Consider the following 26,160-nt stretch of genomic DNA (forward strand, 5'->3'; position numbering starts at 1 on the left):
AGCGCTGGGCGCTCATGGTGCCCTGTGGAGAAGGAGCCAAGTGCATCGGCCCTGTGTCCTGCGTAGCCCTGGGTGTCACGTCCCCTTAGGGACAGGAGGAGGAATTCGCTCTATGCCCCGAGGCACACGTCACAGCCTCTGTTCTTACACTGAAGGCTGGCGGAGGTGCTCAGGCTCTGCGATCCCTGAGTCAGTTCCAGTACTGGCAGTCGCTGAAGAAGCACTGTGTCCAGCCTGGCTTCTGTGACCCCCACAGTCCTCTGATTATTTGCAGCGACAGCGAAGGTGGTGACAAGGACAGCAGACATCTCCTGACCCCCTAAGTGCATGTTCCCAGGGGCCCACAGTGTGAGTTCGTGAACCCGCAGGGCCAGCATGATGCTCACTTCCCTGCAAACAGTGGATGAAGAATCCTCTCCCCATCACCCTAAGCATGGCACACCTTGGCCCTGGAGCCTGGCCCCTAACTATCCTGCCACATCCCCATGAAGCTCCTCCTTCCAAGTGTCCAGTCCAGGCTGCAGCCCTCCAGCTGGTCCCACGTACATCTTCCTGGCTCCAGGGGCGCCTGCCTGCCTGTCAATTGCTTTGATTTCTGACCCCAGAGCCCCAGCTGGCCCAGCCTCCACCTGCTCCAACCAGAGGCAGAGTTGCCCCAGGATCTGGCAGCCCTTTGTCTGGAGACCCTGCAGGTCCCGTGGGGAGCAGGTGGCCGGAAAAAGAAGAGAGGGTGATCATCAAGGAGGCCACTGGGGAGGCTAAAGGGAGAAGGGAAATCCTGTGACCTGTGCCCATCTGCAACTACGCTGTCTCTGGGTCAAAGCATGCTGCAGGTTCCAGTGGGAGTCAGCCCTCAGGACAGCCAGGGCAGAAGTGGTTTCCCAGGGAGGCTTTCCAGGAGATATCTCAGTGCTCTGTGCTACAAAGTGGGTTTGGATCATCTTAAAACATTTCTATTAAAATGCCATTTTTAGATTATTTTGTAAACTGGTATGTGAGTGCTAGACATATTCTTAGCATGCTCAAGGTCCTGGTTTTCCAAAGAGGAAAGAAAGAATGCATAAAGTAGTGAATGAATGAAAAGAACAAAAGGAAAAGGAAAGAGAAAAGAAGCAAGAGGAAAGAAAACATGTGCTCATAGGGTCTACTGCAGTGTTTCCGTACACATATAAATTCTGCAGTGTTCGAATAAAAGTAAGCATCTCTGTCTTCTTCAGCATCAATCGCTTTCTCGTGGTGGAAATAGTGAAACACTTTTCTTGCCTCGAAACTACGGTACCACATCATTATCACCCTGCTAGGCGACAGAACTCCAGGACTTACTCCTCATGTCAGCCGATGACTTACTGTCCATTAACCAACTCAGCCACGATGGCTGAAATTCTCTTGACTTAAGGTTTTCAGTATTTGGGCCAGAAAGTTTTGATTTTACAGCAGGGAAACTTTTAATTAAAAAGAAAGCTCAGTAACCACACTTTTAGACATTTATCCCAGTGAGCTTATGTCCACACCAGAACCTAGCCATGAAAGTTTAGGGTAGTTTCCTTCATAGAGAGCCCAAGTTAGAAGGAACCAAGATGCTCCTCAGATAGGTGGAGGACTGTACTGAAGTCCGTACTATGGGATACTACCCAGCAACAGAAAGACATGAGCTACCAGGGAGAGGGAGGATGTGTGTGTCGCTAAGCGAAAGGAGCCAGTCTTAGAGCTGTAGACTTGTATACTACATACGAGTGCCTACGCTGAGATCGCATGCAGTGTAATTCCAACTTCATGACTTTCTGGAAGAGGAGAAACTACAAATACAGTAAAAACTCAACAGTTGCCCAAAGGTGGGATAACTGAGTAGGCGGCAGGATACTTAGAGATAATGAAAACACCCTCAGAGGCTGTGATGCAGACGTGTGACCTCATGCACCCTAAATAAACCTGTGATGCACCTACAGGGACCACGTATGGCACAAAGCATGACCCTACAGGTGCATCACAAGCTTATGTCATTCAATGTTGGCTCACCACCTATAAAAGTGCTTGGCACTCACTGAAGTTGTTACTAGGAAAAATGACTGCTGAAGAGAAAAGGATACAGGGTTTCTCTGCACTTTCTGGGCAAATTTCCTGAGAGCTAATGCTGTTCTAAAAATAGTCTACTCAACCTTGTCCACCTGAACATGCTCTGGGCCTTAAAAGCAGTCGCCTGTTTCTCTCTAGCCTCTTGGGGCTGATCCTAACTGTAAGAACGCCATACTGTCCTTCAGGCAGCTGTGGGACAGGCCAGGTGCTGCTGCAAGGGCCGTTTATATGAGGCCTCAGTTAATCCTCACAAAAGCTCTGGGACTAACTCAATTAAGGGGCTCAGCTGGGGACTGCGAGGCACTAAGCAGTGGAAGGAGGACCTGAACCCACGTCTGTGCAACGCAAGGCCAGGCTTACGAGTCCTCCCCTCCATACGGACAGCAGCAGGCAGCGCTGTAGTAACCAAACACTGCCAGTCTTGACAACGCCTACGTTTAGTCCTTCACCCACAGATAGTTGCTGTGTACCGAGACCATGCTGAACTCTGAGGCTATAGGGATACATGAGCAGCCCCCCACGCACAGGAAGCCTGCAGTTCAGTGGAAGAGGCAGCTACAGAGATCGTGGCGATGGAAGTCTCAGGTCAAGGAACCAGGTGGTCTGGCTACAGCCCTGGCACCGGACAAGAAATGCTTGTGGCCAGCCCTGGGCTTGGAATGGAGATAACTAGGCAGCTTCCCTGAATTGGCAGCTAAGGAGAAAGCACTTGGACATCACCCCTCTGGACATAGAAGATTTACAAGATGCTAACACAGGCCTCAAAGGATACCTAGGCATTTCAACAACAGAATAAAACTGCTAAGATAAGAAACACCTCTCTGGAGGAAGCGGAAAAAGCACTAATTTACTACGCCTATGACAGACACAACACCCTGAGGTCTTGTCTAGGTCCCTGACCTACATCTTCCCTCTTCATCTTCGAGCAATAGTCCAGGGTTCATGTCACCAATGTCATGCTTTACAAAGACAGTGTCAGGCACCCACGTTCCAGGATGCCACTCCTTCTTACCAGTATCCTTCTTCTTATCACGAGAGAGCTCATGGACGGTGGCACCAATGTCATGCCTCAGGATCTGGATAATGCTGGCCAAGGCGGGCACACTGCGCTTGTCCAGGTGAGTGAAGAACTCGTACTCATCTTTGTTTACGCGAGACGGTCTGGATTCGATGTGCGTCAGGTTGATGTCATTTTCCTGGGACAGAGAAGCACAGGCCATAGGTTGAGATAGGCTGAAGACACAAAGGCAGAGAAAACCACAAGCACAAGAACTTGGACAATCCAAGGGCAGAATTTTATTCTCCAATAGAGTAGAAGAAGCTCCCGAAATTTTCTAAAAGTGCTTATTTTACATTTAGCAAAGCCAAGGATCAACTGGTCAAAGGTGGAATAATTCAGATTTCAAAATAATAACCCATGGAAATCTGCCAACAGGCTAGAACTACCACAACAAAACTTGGATTTAGTTCAAATATCCAGGAGAGTAGTTTCGGAGAACACTGATATCAGAAAAGCTCTTTTCCAAATTAAATCCAACACGATGTCAATATATAAGTAATATAGAAGCAACATTTTTTCACTTGAAGATAGTCCTCAGCACTCAGACTTACTGGCTTCACTCCTAGCTTTTGAGTAACATTGGCTGTTGGGCTTCATCTACTCCTGGGTTTCTGAACCTTGGTGTCCCCTTCTGAAACTGGGTGTCTTCATGACTTCCCCAGGGACACTGATGGAGGTGTTGGCCACCTGGGCAGCGCTCAGCAAAAGCACTACGACTACTATTCATATGTTTATTAGTCACTTTTCACGCTAGTTATCCAACCACAGAAGACCCAGCAGGGGCCAATTGGCTTTCAAGTTGCTTGGGGCCTGGAAGTGAACAAAAAGACAAAAATGCTCTTTGGTCTATAAACTTGATGTGCAAACTGAGGAGCACAAGGAACAAACACACAGACAAGTCACATGTGCATTCTTTCGTAATGATGAAGGAACACAGAGGTGCCCAGGGCAAAGGGGTCACGCAGTTCTGAGGTGGCTAAGGAGACGCAAGGTCCTGAGGTGGGATGACACTGTAATTCCATGTTCGTCAGGAGTGACACAGACGACCTCAGAGAGGGTGGAGGGGACACTGTGTGGCCAGCATGACCAGAGCAGAGCGGTAGGGGAGGAAGCCATGGGTGCAATCAGAGTCATCATACCGGAGCAGGCCAGGCACACAGGTTATCTCAGAGTGGGAATTTTATTTTGAAGGAAATTGGGATTTTCATAAGGTTTAGAGCAGAGAAATGCGGTGATCGCCCAGCCTCAAATGGATTAGCCTGACTTCCACACGGGGAATGGGCTTTGGAGAGCTGACAGCCACAGCCACACACATCGGGAAGTAAGGAAGCGGGACCTACGTGGGGTAAGGACACAGAGGGTACGGAGAGCTCTTTTATGAAGGGACCAAGATTACCCAGAAACCTAAGAAAAATCTGTGGGTAAAGCAATGGGAAAAGGCCCATCATGCTTCATAGCAACCTCAGCTTTAACCACGCCTCAGGTGATTCATCCTGTGCCCAAGAGAGGGGGAGTTCAGGAACCCTGGGGAAAGGTGGAGAAACCAATCAAACCCTCCTATCTCCCAGGAGAGTCTCAAATCGCGTGTACTAGATTGAGCTAGGTGTACAGAATGCAAACACGTGCAGGACGTGCCCAACTTGGCACGAGCTACCCTTCACTCAGTCAAACCATTTCTTAATGGTTGCTTGATGGCCCATTGTCTGGCTCTGTCTGAATTACTTCACAGATGTCCTAGTGACGGGCATATGTGTTGTTTTGTATTTTTGCCACTGAATAAGCTAGCATCATTCATCATATATACATACACAGACTCTCAGTCTCAGTCTCAGTCTCTGTTTCTGTCTGTCTGTCTGTCTGTCTGTCTGTCTGTCTGTCTCTCTCCACACACACACACACACACACACACACACACACACACACACATTCACCTCTTCCTGCCTAACTGACCTCCCAGTGCTCCCCAGGATAAATGTCTGAGGTCTGAAATATATTTACCTTTTAAGGGTTCTTTTACGTATGTCCCCATTTTCCTCCAGAAATTCTGTGCACATCTATTCCTACCTTTCTTCAAACTACTCAGCCTTCTCATTTTTCAGGAATTTTCAATATTCTTTGATAGGTGTAAAAAGTCCCTAACTGATTACTTAGTTTGTTGTGTAATTGTTGATGAGGCTAAACATTTTTGCTGTGGTTCTTTGCTCTCTGTATTTCTTCCTTTGTGAATTATTGATTCAGGTGGCTTCTCCAATTACATATTTATTTATTTGGTACAAGGTTTTGCCCTGCCACAGGGCCAGCATGGTATGTCGTATCAGGGATCGAACTTTGGTCAGAACTCATTCTTTTTTTTATGGTTGAATATTATATTATATGTACATAACTCATTTTGTTCATTTATTTAGTCATAGATACTTGATTATCTTTATTTATTTATTTATTTATTTACGGTACCAGGGATTGAACTCAGGACCCTTCGCTTGCAAGGCAGGCACTTATTCTACTGAGCTATCTCTCTGGCTGTCAAAATGGAATAAGGATTTTTTTTTTTTTTTTACTCCTAATGCCTTCAGGGCAGGTTTGGCTGTCTTGAGTTGTGGGGATCGAACCACAGCAACCTGAGCCTGACTGCTTTGTTGAAGCAGCCACTTAAAGAACTGAACTAAGGGGCAGGCCCCCGAACTTGGGTCTTTGAGCTTGCCAAGCAGGCGCTTAGACCACTGATCTATCTCTGCTCCAATTACAAACCTATTTTGACTATTTTGTGATCATTGTTTATATGTTGATGTTAATGCTATTGTGTACATTTTTTCTTAAGCTAATGTTACTCTTGGCTATTTTAAATAATTTCACAATTTCTTTCCTACACAAATTTTTTGAAACACTCTCAAAAACTGTAGGAAAATAACTAGCATAAATAGTCTCATGCTTTTTAAGGCATGCACCTGCAGTGCATTCCCAGGAAAAGGTAACTTTTCTTCATTACTTCCTGAGCAACTGATCTTTCCCAGCAAGGCCAAGAAGTTTCTTGATTTTAGAAACAAGGTCCTCTGACCTCACTGTTTGCGAATCTGCTGAGCGCAAGGTACAAAGTCACCAGAAAGTGGGCAGCAAGCTCAAGGCCGGTTGCATAATAGTTTACCCAAATGCATTCCCTAAAATATTACTCCTGAGAGTGACAGTGTCACTAGGTGGTTCAGAAGTGTCTCTCGACCTGTGGGTTGTCTGTCTGAGAATAAGAAGGGGATGGAGTCTGGGACTGATTTCTAATACCGGGATGTCAAGGCTTTCTTGCAAGATCTGGACACTTGAAGTTGGTTCACAAACAGAAAAGGACCAGAAAACAAATGTTGCCATGTAGAATAATTCGGGGGGATCTTGGGAAACAGTGCAGAAGCCCCAGTGTCGCAAGCTCAGTCCGCAGTCTTAAGAGGCTCCCTGGGGGGAGGCTCGCCTGGAGCATCGCAACCCTCAGGCCGCTGCCCTCGCGGAGATTTGGAGCCGCTTTGCTAACTGCCACGCAAGGCAGGGAGAGGGGTCATTTGCTGCCGATTCTCTGCTCTCCTGTCTTTGTGTTACTATTTGAACTCTTATGGCTTTTACTAAACAAATGTAATGGATGTGGCTTGCTTCTCAAATCTAAATGCTTGGCTAATTCTCTGCTTCTTATTCAGAAAGTCATTGATTTTCTAGCAATTCCATTCATTCTGGGGAAGCCCAAGCAGGGCCACCTACATGGTATTAAAATACGTGATCAGGGTTGCTCCAACATTGAAATGAACAGACAATTCCCTGAAGACGGATTACCTGAAATTTTCTAAAGTGATAAAGAATGAAATGCATTGACCTTTCCGTTGAAGAAGTGGACCTTTCGCCTTGGTTGTGAACAGGGTGATGGAGGACAATGTGTGAGGACTGTGACAATGCCTTTGGCATGCATGTGGCCCTTTCTAGTTTTGATTAACTGTGGCCATCCCATAATATATTGAGGAGGTTAAAGACGATGTAAGAAGAAGCTCTGCTATAAGAGGTCAGAGGAAGAAGGTATATCTTTCTTCTCTTTTAAAAATTGCATGTATTTGGTACAGGATCTCACTACACAGCTCATAGTGATCTTCCTGTCTCGGCCTCCCCAGCACAGGGATTACAGGTGTGCACCACCCCACCTGGTCTTGGTGGTCGGCACAGTGTGCTTAGGGCAGGGCCAGCACGGCAAGCAATACTGGGGATCGAACCTGGGTCCTTGCAGGCACTCAGTCCACTGAGCTATCTCTGTGGCCAAGGCGCATTTTTCTGACGTCAACCTTTTTGTCATCTTATGCCACAGTGAGCATTTCACAAAGGTCCACTTTGATCTTTGCTATTAATATCATGTCAAACACAGGAAATAAAAATTCCTAGGCACAGGATAGAGGACAAACAAGGAGACTTAACTTCACACAAGCTCAAGCTGCAGCACCCCGGGGGGAGGGAGAGGAGCCGGAGCAGGGGAGGCTGGGGAGACGGCGGCTGCTTTGAAGTGTTCTCTGTGAACAGCGGTTATGCTCTGAGCAAGCACACAGCAGCGTCATCCTCCTTGGCTCTTGCTGAGGGAGTGTGGGCACGCTGTGCCCACTGTTTGCCTGTGTTGAAATCTCAGAGGAAGAGACAACCAATCCCTGCTGTGGGCAGAGCAGAGACCACAGCAAAATGAAGACCTGGGTTGGCCACACCTCTGGCACCCTTGTTTATTTGTGCCAACTTGAGGAGGTGAACAGGTGCCGGGGAGGGCAGGAGGTGGGCTGTGGCGGGAGGGGCGCTGGCAGGCCGATCATAGGTCCGGAGCGCTGGCTGCGCGCGCTCCACCCCTGGAGGCAGCCGCTTCCCAGGAAGAGCCACGCTTTGGGGACTGCCGTGAACGAGCTGTGCGCTGTGGCCCTGTTTCTCTCATGCTAGACATGTACATTACAGAGAAAAGCTCACGAAGCTGCCCACCACAGCTTCTCACTGGCTCGACCCCCACAGTAGGGGAAGGTTCGAGTGAACTGCAGTGTAATTTTCGTGGAAGATTATGTGACCATTAGCAACCAAGTGGCAGCACGCCACGCAAAATCCCCGCTAGCATGGCTTCCAGGGCACGCTAGCTAGGGCAGCGTCTGGATGACCAACGGGCGGTGATTTTGTTTCCTTTCTCTTTTTACATCAGGGTTCACCTTTCCTAACAGCATCTATTCTTATGAACATTTGACTTTATCTTTTAAATGTCTATAATGGTGTCCACTTGATAAAATATGATAGATATAGGTATGTGATAATCAAAACAAGTTTAAAAGTTATGTCCAGAACTCCCTCCCCCTCAAAAGGACTATGGTTAAATGCATCAAGATGGGTTATGATAAGAACATACAAAACGACCACTTACTTGATGAAACTCTTACTTACATGACAGAAGTTTTTGGTAAATTATGCACTAAATGATTGGCAGGATTCTTTACTTTTTTCCTGTTTGACTCAGTTTGTCAGTCATTAACCCTCAAATATGACATGCAATTTCCTTATTAAAGGTTTTCCAGCTTATTGTGTAGATCCTTAAATGCCAGTCACTTAGTGCTAAGAGAAGCTTTACGAGTTAGTTTCTAAGCCTGGTTGGAACCAGGGTTGTAATAATGAATTTACATTGCAAACAAGACCTGGGTGCAGATTTGCAAGGCTACCTAGACCCACTTCCACGTCTTTGATGACAAATAACAAAAAGATAATTTTTTATATTACTTCCAGGGGACATCGGAGAAAAGTCAGGAAAGATTTAGAGTTAAGGTAAGGTAAGGGGTAAGCTTTGTCAAAAAAAACGATTTCATGGTTTGTCTAAAGTTGACAGATACAGAAAATAATCAGTGTAAAACCTTGTTAAATCAGGACCCTGGAGCAGTAAAGGTGGAGCCAGGCGAGAGGATTCATTTATTTCACTGAGGATGAATCTTCTCTCTTCTTCCCACCCGCGAGAAAAATCTTGTTAAAGAGGGATTGGAACACGTGGGTGAAATTATAGCATTTACCCCGTGGACCATGGGCGTGTCTGCCCGGATTCCCCCGTCGGTCTCGGGGCTGCTCCACAAGCGCGGGGCACACTTGTGCGGCCCCATGAGAGCCGGTACGCCTACGTGCGGCGGACTCGATAGTCACCACATTATTAAGGACAGTCACCTCTTCCGTTGCGCTGACCTCCAGGGGAGCGATCCTGCGCTCCTTTCCCAGGATTCTTTAGCCGTTCTGGGCTTTTGCTTTTCTTTGTTTAAAATAAGGCTAACACTATGGCAGCTTAGTCGGAATTAAAGAGTGGGCCTGAGTAGCACAGTTAAGTTCTACAGGGACCCCCAGAGGCTCCCTCTACGCTGGAGGAGGAGCCACTGGAGACTGCAGCTGCCTTCTCGGCCTTTGCTCACCCCACACCCCTTGGCCGGGGTCTTCGCTCTCTCTTCCCCTCTGCCTCGGATCGCTGTTCCCCAGCCTCTCTTTCGGGTGGTTGGATCCCCTCCAGCTCAGCCAAGACCCTGTCCTCGGGACAGCCGGGGCAGCAGCTCATCTCCAGGTTGTGCTCGAAGCCCGGCACACAAGAGCTTCGATTTCCTCGGCTCCTCCTTCTATGACTTTTCTTGCCAGCACAGTCACAACACATGGAGGATCACCAGGGCCTTGCTAAGGACTGTTCTGGGCTGGGCTCCAAGGAACGGGCCCACCCAGCGTGCTCCCGGTCTGCCCACATGCTCTGTGGCTGCAGGCCTCTCTGCGGCAACCTGGGACCACATTTTCAAGGGAAAGCTGCAGGTTCTGCGAGCTCCCAGTACCTGGGTGTGAACGCGTCAGCAGCTGAAAGCTGCGCTAGCTTCCCCGGAGCAGCTCCTGCTCCTGAAGAGGTCATCGGCCTCCTGCGAAGCGATCAGCACAGCACTGCTTGTGCAGACAAACAACAGAAGCAACCTCAGTGTCCACCAACCGGAAATGGAGGACCACACAGAGCAGCAGAGCGGGAGGAGGGGACAGAGAGCCCTCAAGTAGTACAGAGAAATCTCCAGAACAACCAAAGCCTCCAGAAGGGCTGCTCTAGGACTCTAGCATGACGAAGATTAAGAGGTTGCAATCTCTGGCTTTGTAACAGTGATGGATATGGCTATAAAAGAAAAGTATAAGTGGACAGAGGAGAGCAACATCGATCCAATCCAGATCCGCAGCTGCCGGTGGGGACCCAGGGACTTTAGTCTGCTCTGTGATGGGTGATTTTTTAAGCAAGTAAGTTACATGGTGTTCTTTATATCATGGCATTTAATGCTGGTGTTTAAATAAAATGAAAATTCTATTCAGGTTAGAAAACACTGTTGTTCCCAGAAGACAGGTTCTTGGTAAATAGCTTCCCGCTTGTGGCTGTTCAGGACCTGAGACCAGGGGACGGAAGCAGTCCTCATGACTGAATCTCTGTCCAGTCCTGCCTGCCAAGTTCTGGGTCACAGGTGGGTCCCCCAGGTCCAAGCCTTGCTGTTGCACATGCTGTGTATCTGCCTGGATGACCCCTCTGCCCCCAGCAAAGCCGAAGAGCCAGGGATTTCTAATCTGATGCCTGTTTATTCTCTCCTGCCCTAATCTACTCTAGAGCGGGCTTTCTGTGTCTCCCACTGCTCACCCCTGCAGCTTTCAGCTGAGGGGTTACGTGTCCAAGAAACTTCCCCCGACCTCCAGCACCACAGGTCCAGGTTAAGGATGCTCAGAGGACTCCGGGATCCTCTTAGCAGTTGTTCACAAATACTCATTGTAACCACCCTTTAATGTAAAGTTGGACAGGGCAGCTTTACGCCCTTGTAATACTCATTGTAACCGCCCTTTAATGTAAAGTTGGCCGGGGCAGGGGGTGGCTGTCTATCTCTCTCCACCGCCTCCCTCTCCTACATAGGATCTGACAAGGGCAAGAAAAGGACACTGGAAGTAGACTTTGCTACTAAGGATTGTGGCTTTTCTGTTCTTTTCTAAGAGACCATTCTTGTGTAAAAATGGGGGGCAGACTCTGGAGGGATTTTGAGCTGTACCCGTCCAGCCCTGGGCGGCTTGCTTAACCCGAAGTTCTGCATCTGTCACGCTATTGAGGGCGCCCGCACACCTGAGATGGACTCGGAGCCCAGAGCTCGGAGGGCTACCTCCTTGCTTGTTCCCTCCCATGGAGGACGCAGGCGCAGATAATTGGTGGAGCGCTGCAGAGGGGGGAGGACATCCTCCCAGTGTCTTCCTTCAGGAGCCGCTTCTAATTTTATAGGTCATGACTAGGCTGCATGCTTCCAGAACTCTCAGGATATGATTTTCCTAAGAAGGCATGAGGCATGAGCTAGTGGAGACTAAAACAATAGAAGGAGCTACAGAAGATATTTAAATAAATCCATAGAAATTGAGTCTGGTCAGGTACTGTGGCTCACATCTCCAATCACAGCTATTCAGGAGGCTGAGGCAGGAAGATTGCAAGTTCAAGGCCAGTCTGAGACATTTACTGAGACCATGTCTCAACATTTAAAAACCAGGGGCTGGGGAGATAGCTCAGTAGAATAAGTGCTTGCCTGGCAAGTGCAAGGGCCTGAGTTCAATACCTGGTACTGCAAAATAATAATAATAATAATAAATTTTAAAACCAAACAAAGGCTAGGGATGCAGCCCTGTGGTAAAATACCCCTGGGTTCAATCCCTAGAATGGAAAACGAAGAGAAACAAAATGAAATACAATAGAGAGAATAATCTGCTTATAGCCTCGCAGGTTGGGGCTTGGGCATATTCTTAATCACTGACCTTGAAACACCAGCATATCTGAGCCCCCAACTCCATATGGCCAATTTAAAGAATCTCTCTTTCCCTGTGACCTTCTGCGATCCAGTACACAGAAGGAGCCAGCACAAACATGTATTGGGTCCTAACTGTGTACCAAACACTGCCTTGATTAACTATTTTTTGTGAATGAACTCATTTAATATTCACAGTAACATTAAATATGGGCTTCATATTACCCTTACTTTAAAAAAAATGAAACCAGGCCACTAGGATGTGAGACAGCTTTCCTAGGGGCATCCAGCTACTAGGTGGAGCAACTGGAGTTTGGGTCCAGAGGTTTGGTTCTAAACAGTAAATTCTCAAGCTCAGGAATGTTCTTTGCCAAAGAGAGGCCATAACTGGTCGTTTGGGGTTCATAACTCTAAGCCAATGGAAGTGTAATGGGACAGAGACGCGTGGAGGTGCTAGGGTCCTTCCTGACGCTTCGTGGTCGAGGCATTTGAGTTTCTTCCCTGCAGGATTTCTGGGATATGTTCATGGGATTTTGACTCTCTCCATATGGAGTTCACTCTTGGAATTCTTTTCAGATAACACACATCCAAACAATATACAGTTGGTTAAATATTGCTTAGGAAACATTGCCCTAAAGAGTAGTTTGAATTTGTCATTTTGTCATTAATTTCCCTAATTTCATTGTATAAGGACCAGAAATTTAGTGTCTGTCACATAACTTACCAGGAGGCTGAGGCAGGAGGAGAGACTGAGCCTAAGCTGTGCAGTTTAGTGACCTAACAAGACCTGGTCTCAAAATGTAAAAACTAGACAAAGCATTGGGATGCTACGGAGCATAAAGACTCCAGGCTTAGTGCTGCAGAAAGAAAACCAAATGAAGTCCCACTATTGAAAGGTTTTGTCATTTTTGCCCAGTGCATTCTCAGGTGACTCTGGGAGCTACAATGAGGGACGTGACCACACCAGAGTGTCGTGGCCTCCAGGGGTTTGGCTGGGGCTGGTGGCTCCACTCGACTCCCAGTCTCTGCATCTGCCAGTACTATGTGTTCACAAACACCGGGGGGACGTGCTTCAAAGCGAGACCCTGAATGTCCTTTGCCTCTGACGTCGTTCACGTCTGTACACACTCACAGACCCCTGACGGGTCCCAGCGCCTTGTTCCCACACATCCAGCATGAGGATCGCCCCTGCACAATGACGCACACACAGCACTTGCTGTGTGGTTCTCTTTCTCAAAGGCAACTGACTTTTTTTTTCAGATAAAAATAATCAGCCTGGGAGTTTGAAAACCACACACCCAGGTCCACTTCTGCGGTCCTCGCACAGTGATTGTGTATCCTGCCCAGGCTTCTGAACGTGCTGGGCTTCAGCTTCCCCGTCCAAGCAGGGTGGCATTGCCTACAACCTTCACAGCTCGCCGTGCGTGGCTCAGCAGACTGCTGAGCAGAGTCCTCGATCAGAGAGCAGACCTGTGTCGGCACGAGCCCGGCACAGCGGTTCTCATTCTTGATGGGACACCAGAGACACCAGCAGAGCATTAGTTTATCTAGTTAAGATGGGCTCTCACACTGTAGACCAGGCTGGCTTTAAACTCATCATGTAGCCCAGTCCAGGCTGGCCTCATACTTGCAGCGATCCTCCTGCCTCAGCCTCCCAAGCGCTGGAATTATAGGCGTGCTCTGCCACACTCAGCCAAGAACATTATTGAAAAATTCAAGAAAAAATAAAGCTCCATATACATAATAGAATGCAGATTATACAGAATGTCAAAATATAAATTTGCAAAAATGATAATATGTGAAAAATTCACAGTTTATGAAAGAAAAAAATCTAATGCCATGAAATGTGATGTGAAGCCCTAATAAGAAAGTTAAAAATTAAAACAAATCACATCTAACCCAATAGATTGTTCAAGATTAAAATTAATGATACATGTTCTTAAAAGTACAAACGAATGAGTATTCCTATACTGAACTACTGGCATTATAAATTGTTAGATGATATTTAAAGAAACATGGAAATTTCTATTAAAACTAAAAATCTCTACACCTTAGCTTCAACAATTCTATTCCCTGATAAATAACCCAGGAAAACATTTGCATATGACACACTGAAAAACAGCAGAAAAATACTGTAGAATTATCTGTGACTTCACAACACAGGAATGCCCCTAGATATCCCAAATAATGGGGCGGACAATAAAATATGAAACACTCATATTGAGACCTATACTTTTGAAGTTAAGAGTTACACACTTGCCCTATACTTATCTGCATGCATTTATCTCAAAATACTGCATTCATAAAAACATATAGCAATTCCTACCAAGTAGCTAATAAGTAACTGTTCAGAGTTGTTTCTTTCAATGTGGATTGAGTGTTTAATCCCCTTGAACTTCTCTGTGGAGCAGACACTATTTTATTCCCATTTTACTTCTCTGGAACACTGAGAGGTCGAAGCCAAGTCCTGGCTTCCCTGAGTCTGTGATCTTGAGTGAGGCACGGGCCACCAGAGGATGTGCAGGGTAGGATGCTTGTCATCGCAGTGTCCTAAGGGAACAGAGGGAGCTATGCTGAGCTTGTCATAGGGTGGCCAGAGCCAGAGAGTTGGCAGACACCTGGGGCTGGAGGAGATCAGAAAAAACTCCAGCTTTAGCTACAGTGTTCTTTTTTTTTATCTTAAGAAACAACATGTTAATGTGTCATTTTTTAATCTATACATACAGGGAATGAAAGAGAAAGAAAAAGAATACCTGGAGATACACACACGCACACACACACACACACACACACACACAGATGGAAGACTGGGGCCACTGTGTTGGGCACGAGTACACAGGGTGGGCCCTGGAATCCGAGATCCGGGCTTCAAATGCATCCCCGCTGCACGTGAGCTGTGCCGCCTTACGCAGTCATCCAGCCGCCTAGAACTTGACGTTTCTCATCCAGGAAATGAGACCCTCCAGTTCAACGAGGCTCAACAAATCCACCAAAAGGAAACCCTCAGTCTGTATGGTCATTTTGTGCTCATAAAAAAAAAATGCGGAAAAGAATCAAGATTCTTGATAAACTGAATATTGTGTGCGTGACTTACCATGTAGCACGGTTCCACAAATGCTGGAATCTGGTTCTCTCCCTGAACTCAGCACTTCTACTGCTTATATTTTAACTCCTAGTTTTACCAGGATGTTAATCAGTGTGTAAGAGATCTGCAGGCCTGTGCAACTTCACAAGCAACTCTTGAAATGCATCTGGGGAAAAATCTATACACACTAAAAACCATGTTTTGTTAACCAGCCAGGACAGCGCTCTGCTTTCTCCTCCATAGAGTGGGTACAGGGTCACTTCAGTGACTCGGGCAGGTGAGGTCTTAGGTGATGCTCCAAGGAATTCACCGAATGCCACACACACACACACACACACACACACACACACACACACACATGCATGTGCCCATGTGCACACCCACACACCTCTTAGGGGCATTTCATCCAGTTCTAGAGACTGAGTTACAGTACTGATTGTTTATTTATTAGATAGCAAACATCTGGTCCATTTACTATTATTTTTTATTTTTGGTGGAACTGGGGATTGAACTCAGGCCCTTGCGCTTACCAGGCAAACACTTATTCTACTGAGCCAACTCTCTGGCCCCTATTTCATCTATAGAAGAAAATGTGACTAGCTGCTTAACAATGCAATACTTTGCCAGCCAGCCAGTCCTCTGTCTGCCTTAAGCATGCTGCTCACTTCCAGTCAGGCACTCACCCACCCTGTGGCTTTGGAAAGCCAGGTTCAATTATTTTCAAAAACTTTTCTTTTACTTTTTTCCTTCACAGAAAAGTGATTCCTTTGTCCCCTTCCCCACCGGAGTCTTTGGAAGGAACTCCAAGTGAAGCCTGCCCCGTAGGAGCAGGAGCTGCGTTCTCCTCGCTTGCAGATGTAGTATCTACTTAAATTACTTGGGTTTCTTCTGTTGATTCTCCACCCACTTAGATATTCATCCCTAGACTGGACCTTATTAAAGAATGCAAGGTGAAAGATTTCTTTTCGAATCTGTGGCAAAGAGGGAAAGAATTCTACTTTCCTTTGCTCATATTTAAGTGTAATTTCATTCTCACTCGAACAATTAGTGTATATAAAATTCTACTAAGGATATAAAGAAGGCAGAGATAAAAGTCCCCTGCCTGGAGAAACCATGCTCGGGCTCGACAGGAAGGAGTACACGGAGCACCACGAGTTCATCATGTAAGGGAAAGGGAGCCTGCTTTGGGGACACACACACAGAAGGGTGTGACCCAACCCAGGGACACCAGGGAGGAAGGGACTGACCAGGCCAGGGCTAAGTGGGCAACACGGGCAGCCCTGCAGAGCTTGCCCTGGGCACTGAAGCTCTCTACAGCCCTCGGAAATTCTCAGCAATGTACCTGGGTTTGTGTTTGGTGAGCAAAGTCCCAGCGGGCAACAGGGCACTGCCACACACCTGCTGCCTCGGTCACATGGCATCGACCTCCCCTGCCCTGCGATGCCTTCCCGGCCTCCCAGCTGTCTGGCACCATGGATGCCCTGATCTCACCCTGCCAGCTGGGCTCCCTCTGCCCAAGGAGGTGCCCAGTGGCATGGTGCTGGCGGGGAGGCTCCTGTTCTGTATGTTTTCTCCACCTTAAGGTGCTTGGGCCTTTCCTTGACTCCTGCTCTGGGACTGTAACTGCCTGCGGGCTCACAGGTCACCGTGGGGTGGTGCAGAAGCTGGGGGCAGGGGAGATGGACTTGCTCACTGCCAGCAGACACGTGGCTGTTAGTCACCAGCAAAGGGGCCCACAGTGACCAAGAAAGGAGGGGACAACAAAACAGCCAATCAAAGACACCATACCAAGGAAGCCTGGTGGCCCACAGCTCTGATAAACCGAGGCCTCTGGACGGCTAAGGCAAAAGGGTCACGGTGGCCAGTGCGAGTTAGCAATGGAGTAAGACCCTCTCAAAAGAAAATCCTAAGGGGGACGGGCTCAGGCTGGAAACCAGTGCACAGGCTGTGAGCTCCAGCTCCAGGGTTAGGGAGACAAACACACAGAATGCCAAGAGGAGGAAGAGGCTGTGGGTGAAACTGGCTTTTTGGTTTTATTGTCTCGAAAGCACTTGCTTTCTACTGTTTTGTTGTGTTTTTGGTGTGCATTTTCGTGGTGCAGTGAGCCCTGAAAATTATAAAGCCAGTCTTGTCCAGGGCAGGGCTGAGTAGCAGTACCGAGGTCGGACTCTTGAGTTGAATGCCTGCATTCCAACAAAATCTCCAGCGTTTACAGCTGGGCACCCTCGGGCACCTTAATGAACCTCTCCAACCTTTTGATTCCTTCCCTGAAAAATAGGGACCAGAAGCCCCTGCCTCAGGCTACTTTTATGAGTGAGAAGGGTGTCCTTAAAGCTGCCTTCAGGGAGAGACTGCCCCTCTCACCTCTGTTCCATGGCTCCTCGAGACAGCGCCTCCTCCTTACCCTGTCTGTGTCCCCCCAACTTCCGCCAAGGACCGAGAATGTCGAGGTTTCCACAGCGACCTCATCACATTCTGCCGGGTCTTAGAAGGGGTGGGTGGGCAGGAGCAGATGCCTACTGAGCACCGCGTGTAGAGCTCTGACACGAGCAGACGCGTACCGATGCGCAGCGTCCCGACACCCAGCCTGCCCCTCAGCTGGAGAAAGCGCTAGAAATGTTCGAAAGCAAACCAAGGTAGTGTAGGAAAGGCCCAGCGGAAGCAATGGCAAAGCACTTGGGAGAAGTCTACACTAGGAAACCGTGCCTACCTATATGCTAGGAAACCGCGCCTACCTGGAGCCCAAGCCCGCGTTCGCTGAATTCTGTTCCCAGATCTCAGTAAATGTACTTAAAACTGAGTCCACAGCCCCAAGCTTCCTGTACATATCGGCCATAGAATCTCTTTAATTATACCTATCGGTACCTTGAAAAATATTAGCTGCTCCCTGGAGCATAGTTTGGGGTTAATCTGCTGGAAGGAAGGGATGGTATCTTATTTATTGTCTTATGCCTAGACATAGAAGATAATCTCAATTTAGCAAACAAACAATTAATGCTTCTGTCACTTCATTTCGTGCAGGCTTCCGCTGCGACCCTGGGCTGCACGTACCTGGCAATTCACAAACATGATTTGTCATAGGGTCCCTGTTGAAGTTAAGCAGGCGGGAAATAACAGCACCGGAGTGTGGTAGAGCTTTAAGAGACCAGGATTACTAAATTCACACAGTGGGCTCACCAAGGGGCAGAGGGAAAGCCGAGGCACCAAGTCTAGGTTCTCTGCTGCTTTCACCATCTGGCCAGGTGGCATCCAAGACAGGTGGGACAAAGCACTCACCTCGAATAAGCGCAAGACTTTGGCCAACGCACCCACTTCTTCTTTGAGGGAGAAGATCAGCGAGATGGCGCTGTTTGGGCTGGAGTTGTCCTCGATATAGCTTGTTTCCTGTAGAATTAGATGCACTTGATTAAAACCTTTTCAAAATTCTTCCCACGAAACCTCCAAGGAAGCAGCAAACAGGACTTTTTCCTAGCAAAGCCTTGGAATTCAGTAAACTCCGTGTATTCTACGTGAAAGTATATAATGTGTAGAAGAGAAGGGAGTCAAGGAGAGGGAACGCTCAGTGGTACTCTTGCATCCACTCTCAATTTAGAAGGCTTTGATTATTTACAGATGTCCCCAGCCAAACCCAGGAACTTAATACTCTTAATGAGCACTTACTAAGTGTCAGGCACTATTCACTCTGTCCCTTTGAGAGATGCAAAGGTGGACAAGGCAACGCTCCTACCCTGCAGGAGCTAAAATCCTAACTTCATGGACGCATTTGCAGTGAACCCAAACACACGTTGAGCCAACATAGTGTAGCCCTGAGAGGGCCCCAGAAAACACCGGAAGTGTGTGTGGAAGGCACGTAGCACATTTACAGGCTTTGGAATCCCGAGACTTGAGCAGGAACCTTTTCTCTTCTAGTTCCCCAGGAAAGGGCAAATCTTCCAGCCTTCCTGGCCCCTTGGATATAAAATCACACTGATCATAACTTTTATCAAAACAAATTCAGGTGATGAAAAAGAAAAAAGTTTCGAAAGAATATGGAAGAATGTAAGACAGCCATTTGCTGAAAAGGAGCCGTGAGTCACTTGGAGGTCACCAACGACCTGTCAGAAGCTGGTGCCTGTAAGCACACAGCCAAGAATGCCCAGCATCACCTCACCCTGCGCGCGGGTGACAGCCGCTCATGCGCCGAAGTTGGCAAAGCACTTGCCCGCATGTTAAACATAAAGTCTTTTTCCAAAAAGGATGTGGGTGCCACCAACGTACACAATGTTCCTAAAAACTAGGAAGGAAAAATGTGCGTGACAATCACCCTTTTGTAAGCAAGTTAATGAATTAACAGAGTGGATGTGACATCACCTCAAAGGAGGGTGCCGTAGGGGCAGATTCCTATTAGTGACTGGGATAATAAATGCCGCATCTGTGCTGAGGCCCCTCGGGAAAGCGTTTTTCTTTTCTAATTCTGAAAATTCAGATTTTCGTAGACCCTCATGTGAAGCAGGAATGTGCAGACAAACCCAGTGTATCAGCAGTGGAGTCAGGCTGTGCTTCAAACAGATTAGAAGACCCGGACTGGGCAGGTAGCTCAGAGGCATAAGTGCATGCTTCGCAAGCACAAGGTCCTGAGTTCAATCCCCAGTATGAATAAATAAATAAATACATAAATAAATAAGAAGGCCCAACAAACTAATAAATCCCTATTTAGAGCATGATTCTATCTTTGTAAAAGCAACCGAATGTACCAGCTAACAGGAGCCGATCGTGTCCCAGGCTAATGTTAAAACAGGCACTTGAGCTGGGTTGCCTCACTTCACTTTGAAGACAGTCTAAAAGGCAGGTGCTGTCATCCAGCTCGGCCTTTTTGATGATGACAGGAGTAAGACTCAGAGAGTTCGGGCAAGTGGCCTTGAGGGTCACAGGGCAGAAGCAGAGTCTTGGATGCCTGCCTCCTGCGCCCGAATTGGAGCCTGGCTCCCTCAGCTGCGCAGGAGTCTCTGACCTTGGCCTCCTCCTCCTGCCACAGAGCTCTGAATCCCTAGTGCTTCCTGCTTGCCTCAAAAAGGCAAGGACTTCTCTGCCTCTGCTTCACTTGGCCTCTTTCCTTTCTCCAGCACACCTACAGGGAAAGGAAGCTAATGCCCCACCTTGATCAACAGGTGCCAGCGGGGGCAGCTGGATACACACGCGCCAATGAGCACCGAACCCGTCCCCGAAGCCCCCACCCCACTCTTGCACACGTCCAGCCGGTCACCAAGCCCAGCTCCCCCTTCTCCAGAAATGACTCTTCATGTCCCAGCCTTTTCTTTGTTTCCATTGCCATTGTGCGAACCAGCTTGGGGGTCTACATGGACCCCAACTGAAAACAACTATGGCCTGTCCTCCTGCACTTTATTTATTTATTTTTTAAATACAAAATAGCAATAGAAAAAAAAGCATAAATGATACAAGTTTTCATTAAACAAAGTAGTAAAATTCAACAATGGTTGCTGTATTACATGATGCTATCTTCAAATTAGTTGTTAAGATTGCCAGATATAAACAGGTAAGATTCGTTTAAAGAAAACAAAACAATAATAAAGAAGTTATAAGAAATTCAAAATAAGACAAAATTTTTTAAAAAAAATGACCAGCCGAAATCAGCAACACAATTATCCAAACTATCCTGCATATATACATGAACATATCTTTCTTTCTCCTTTCCTTCGTCCTTCTCCTCATCCCAGCTTTCCCTTCCTACTGAACAGCTTCTTTCCTTTTCCCAGTATCTGTTGTACCTTTTAGATTTTAATTATTCTTTCAGGCTTGCACACTATTGAGAAAACACGATGTTTGCACATGTGGGTCTGTTTCATTCCACCTAACTGTACAGTCTAGCTACATCCATTTATCTACAAAAGTCTCAAATTTAACTTTTTTATAATTGAAAAATACTCCATTGTGTTAAAATACCACATCTTCTTTTTCCATCCCTCAGTTGCTGGGCATCTGGGTGGCTTCCAAGATTTAGCTATGACAAGTCGCGCTGCTGTAGACATGGCTGCACGGATAGCGCTGTGGCGTGATTCTTCGTACGCGTGCTAAACCACTCTGGACGGTTTTAATTGTAGAAAATTTCAAAATCACTGATGAACACACAGACTGTGCAAAAAGTATGGTTTTCCTCAGGCGTGTGAGCACGTTTACATTTACCCGGTGCTGAGGCACTACAGCATAGCATGGTCCCTGATGCCACTACTGCCGCAGACTGGGGACATCCTGCTGCCAGGAGCCGCGCTGAGCACTTCAGCAGTTAACGGGCGTCATCTCTTGCACCAACCAGCTCTTCCTGGAGGGTTTGCGTGGGACATGCACCGGTCCGACCAGGTTGGCGCCCTTCCTTTGGGAATCAAGGGCAGACCTTTGAATCCCCAAGTCTCCGGGGCTTGTCCAAGAGCCCCTGGCTAGTGAGCAGCAGAGCGGGACTCGAACCCAGGCCCCACAACAACAGCGCTCTGAACCTGCCCCTGGTGGCAGATTCTCCTTGTCACAGCATGGAGGACTTGAAAGGAAACGAAGCTTATGGAAGTTTCTCAGATGGGCTGGCCCCTCGTGGGTTTGGATTCAGGAAGCTGACCCTGCTGGGCTGACCAGGCAAGCCTGGGCCTTCAGCAAAGCTCTTCCAAAGCATTTTTTCCATCGTTTCCTAAACTGTACCTAGCTTATTTCCAACCGATTTGTGAGGTAACATGCACACATACTGTATATTGAGGAGACATATGAGGTAGAGAAAAGTAACACAGAAACACAATAGAAGAAATAGGGCAGGAGGAAAGAGTTTTGTTAGGAACCAAAAATCAAAGAATTTCATTGATGGAAAAATGAACACATCATAGAAACACAGGATATTCTTTTGGTTATATATAAAATATGCATTCTGTTATCTTTAGAAAAGAACAGATTTCAAGGGCCGGGGAGATGGCTCATTAGAATAAGCGCTTCCCTAGCAAGCGCAAGGACCCGAGTTCAATCCCTGGTTCTGCCAAAAAGAAAAGAAAAAAGAAAGAAAAGAACAGATTTCAAATTTATAAGCCACACATTTTAGTAAGGATATGCCAGAAGGGTTAACTTTCAGTCTTGGTCTTTTCAGGGTTATGGGGAGGGATGTATTTGCCAGTGTGATCACGCACACACACACACACACACACACACACACACACACACACTATACACACTGTAAGATGACTAAAAGCAAGCTGCAGATCTCCTGCCTTGGTTCACCTTTCTGCAGCAAAGTACTAACTCCCCGTAGGCCTCTGCATCCCAGCTTCTTCCTGCCGGGCAGGCCTTAGGTAAAGAAGCGTACAAAGCTGCTGGATTTAGCTCAAGATTCAAACGCCAGCTTCACTTCCCAATACGATTTCTGAGCTGCTGGCCTCCAATCCCAATACTCTGTTCTTCATGGCCTTTATCCCTACACAAAATCGTATCACATGGCTCTTTCACTAATTTTTTAATCACTTGCCACTTGCATGAGGGTAAGTTTCTCCAGGGCGGAACCTGCTCCACCTGGCGTACTCAAGAGCTCAGGAAGTCTTGCATGCGTGCACAAAGGAGCTGAGTCACTCTGCAGGACAGCGGGACTTGTCACCTGAATAGAGTTTGGACAGACCCCAGGCCTGCAGCCCCTCGGGGCCTCCCATCATCTCTCTGTAGATTCGGAGCTGGAAGGCATCCTAGAGACTGTCTGCCGGGCCGTCCAGATAGCACCCTGAGCCTCCTTACTCCAAACATGTGGCTTTCCCAGTACACAGCCTCAGTGGCCCCAGGTGCACCCAGGACTCCCGACTGTACCCCAGCACCTCTCCCAGGATGGGGCTACCAGGCCCCAGCGCCTGACTCCTCTCCTGCCCTCCACGCTGGAGCTCAGGACATTGTGTGGAACAAACCCGTCGGTTCAGATCAGACACCCGGCAGCACTGTCCTGTGCTCCAGGAAATGTGCAAAAGATTTCCAGGCCTTATTTCATTTAATTCTCATACTGGCCCTAAGACATGGCTATTTTTATTTTTAATTTTCAAATAAACAAATCTGAAGCTCTGCAAAACCAAATACACATGTCAATGCCGAGGTTAAATCGGGCCTGCTCCACTCCCGCCTCCATACTACGGCCCTGTCGTTGGCAGTGACCACCTATAGGCTCGTGATATTTAAGTGCTATAGAAATAAGATTTTAAGCCCCTCTGGTTCCCTGGCCTGATGGTGGCCCTAACCCTTCCGGTGGTCGTGCGGAGGCCTCTCTCCCGGGATGCCCAAGGAGCTGGTGTGAATCTCCACAGTCTGCCCAGTGAGGCTCCTTTTGGAGCGGACCCTGCTTTCCCCTCCCCCTCCGCTGGTCCTTCCTGACCCTTTGGGCCCAGATGCTGGCTGTAATCTGTACCTCAGAGTCCAGAGTGACTTCCTGCCTGGGGTGAGGATGTACGGAAGTCACGTGTCAAAGTGAACTCTGTGACTGTACACCTCAAGAGACTGACAACCAACCTGGGGAGTGAATCCCACCCTGTCATTGTCCCCAAGTCACTCTGAGACACTCTACGCCTGGGTGAGGGAGCTGCACAGCGTCCTCTCTGCTGGGACCCTCGTTCCCAAGTCAGAGTAAGTTCCAAATCTTCTTTGTGCTTTCTCTTCTCCCCAGGCTAAGGAAAGGTGTGGTTTCCCACAATTTTCCCCCCTGGAAGAGACCTAGAAGGATCTGACCTTTGCCATTGAGAGAGAGAGAAAACAGAAGCAGAGAGTGGCAGTGATTTGTCCGAGGACACACAGCTCTGGACATGAGAACCCCAACTCCCAGCACAGTGCTCTTCATCCCTGAAAACCACAGGCACAGAGGCCCTTCCCCTTGGGGACAGTCATTAGGGGCAGTCCTATCTGATGACTTCCTGGCCATTCTCATCCTCTGCAAATGAAGTGAGACTTCTTGGTGAACTCATGAAAGCAGGAAACCAGTATTTTACTTCTCAGACCTCTCCCCCACAAATGCACAACTTGTATGGGAGACTAAACACTGAGTTATTTTTCCAACTTTTCAATTTTTATTTTGAAACAAGGTCTTGAAGTCACACACTTGCCTGGACTAGACTTGAACTCGGGACCCTCCTGCCTCAACCTCCCAGAATGCTGGGATTACAGGTGTGTACCACCACACTCAGCTAAGACTGCTTTCTCTCCAGGTAGCCAAACCTCCCCCCAGCCCCCGAGCAGCTGAGGCTCCCCTGGCTCACCTGTCCAAAGTCGGAGAATTTTCGGCCCAAGCCTCTGTTCTCCAGGACCGTAGCTGACATGCTAGCTGCTGGTGAGCTTGCTCTCTAGCACCAGGAGTCAGTCCCAGCAGGTCTGCAACCAGAGTGAGGTTGAGCATTTTAAAACCTGGCTAAGGGCGTGTCGTGCTGTGTCACCTGCAGGGTCACAGTCCTGGTGGGAGTTGTCCTGACGCAACAGGGTGAGAGGAGGGGCCGGGAGGGCCCAGCAAGTTGGCAGGGCACTTGGAAGCCTGGCCTGGACAGAGGCAGAGGCCAGAGACCCCAGGGTCAGCTTTGCCCAGCAATCAGACAGTTTGTCACGAAACGTATTCTCAGGCTCCTGGACCACAGGCTGCCGGCACCCGGATGAACCTACATCAGCCCGGTGCTAATAATCATGCGAACAAATTCCCTCCTCATTCCTTGTACAAATGCAGCCAAGATCCTAACTTAGATTTTTGTTCAGTCCCTTTTATTTTTTTTTATTTTTTTAAATTTATTTATTTATTTATTTATTTATGTGTGTGTGGCCAGCTCAGCCCACCAGGGGGCGGGGCTGGCTGGCATGTGGTGCTGGGGGATTGAACCGCGGTCCCTGTGCTCTGCTTAGCTTAGCTTGTTCTAAGTAGGTGCTTTAGACCACTGAGCCATCTCACCAGCCCCCAGTCCCTTTTATTGACCCTTGCTGTGCTTTGTCTAGGGAAATCTATGCATTGATGATGTCATGGTCACTGAGTGCCACAGCTAAAAAGCAAAGGTAGGGGTCGCCTGGGTTGAAGTCAATCACAGATTTCACAGTCACTTACAGAGCCCTGGGGCCACTCAGAGGAGGCCAGCAGAGCCACCTGGCTGCGCTGGGTGAGAGACCAGGCGATGCGTTGACATCCAGCTCTGCTCCCCAGAGAGACCAGCACTCAGTGAGGCTTGGAAACTTGATAACAAACAGGACCGTGCCACGTGCCGGCTGGCCTTCCTGCCACGTGCCGGCTGGCCTTCCAGCCTCGGTGAGTACACACGGGAGACAGGGTGCCAGCAGCCTCCCCTGCCTCGTTTAAGTGCTGCCAGGCAGACAAACAGCAGGGCTCAGGCTCCTGCAGCAAGTGAAGCAGGCTGGGCTGGGAGCAGGGAGGCAGCCAGAGGAGGCCTCCTCCAGAGTGCTCTCAGGGAGCCAGGCCAACGCCACGTTTCTCAGCTATGGAATGGCTCTGACACTCGTCACCAGCCGGAGAAATGAAATACACTAAGAACGCTGGAAAGTTACTTTTAGGAGCGATGCAACATGCCCTTGGCGTCCAGCACCTGCTTAATATTTACCCAGGTGGGGTAAATGGGCTGTGAGACAGCAGGCCAATTACAGAGGCCGCTGGAAGCCCATCCCCGCCCCTCCCACAATTCTTTGACCTAAAATCCAAACATCTGCCGAAAACAGAAAAAATAAAGCCTCAAGCTTTGGATTAAAAACAAGTGGGTTCAGCCCCGGCCTTACCACCGCAGAGCTGCATCTTGGCTCAAGTCTGCCTTGCTGTCTAGGATGGGGCTTTGTGCACCAGGCTTTCTACTGGCTGCCAGGAATGCAGATGCAGAAAGCTCAGCGTCCGTCCCCAGACACACGTGGGTGTCCGGCCAGTGTTCCCCATGTCACCACAGACTTCAAGGCTGCTGACTGAGGAAGCCCCAGGCCTCGACTGTAAGCACACCTGGCACAGAGCAGGGGTGCAGCAAGTGACAGCAGGCAGTGACCGCCACCTGAGTGCTCACTGTGTTGGACGTGGCCGCAGGCTTTCCACGTGCGAGATGTCCTCTCCTGACACCCCCGGTGAGCAAGGCATAAAGGGATGCTGCAGTTGTAGAAATGCTATCTGAATCCTTGGCATAGATGAAGAAATG

General features: G+C 48.3%; 1 protein-coding gene across 1 annotated transcript in view; it reads right to left on the reverse strand.

Moving 5' to 3' along the window:
- The window catches only part of Pah (phenylalanine hydroxylase), a 57,079-nt gene extending 32,689 nt beyond the window's left edge, over nt 1–24,390 (reverse strand). Inside the window, exons 1-3 of the mRNA XM_004623848.2 lie at nt 24,256–24,390; nt 18,284–18,391; nt 3,086–3,269 (exon numbers count right to left, since the gene is read on the reverse strand). Of these exons, the coding sequence (XP_004623905.1) occupies nt 3,086–3,269; nt 18,284–18,391; nt 24,256–24,315 (352 nt within the window). The 5' untranslated portion in view covers nt 24,316–24,390. The remainder of the gene's footprint in view (nt 1–3,085; nt 3,270–18,283; nt 18,392–24,255) is intronic.
- Between the last annotated feature and the right edge of the window lie 1,770 nt (nt 24,391–26,160).

This window comes from Octodon degus, unplaced genomic scaffold (genome assembly GCF_000260255.1).
Source record: "Octodon degus isolate 3935 unplaced genomic scaffold, OctDeg1.0 scaffold00004, whole genome shotgun sequence".
NCBI classification, from domain to species: domain Eukaryota; kingdom Metazoa; phylum Chordata; class Mammalia; order Rodentia; family Octodontidae; genus Octodon; species Octodon degus.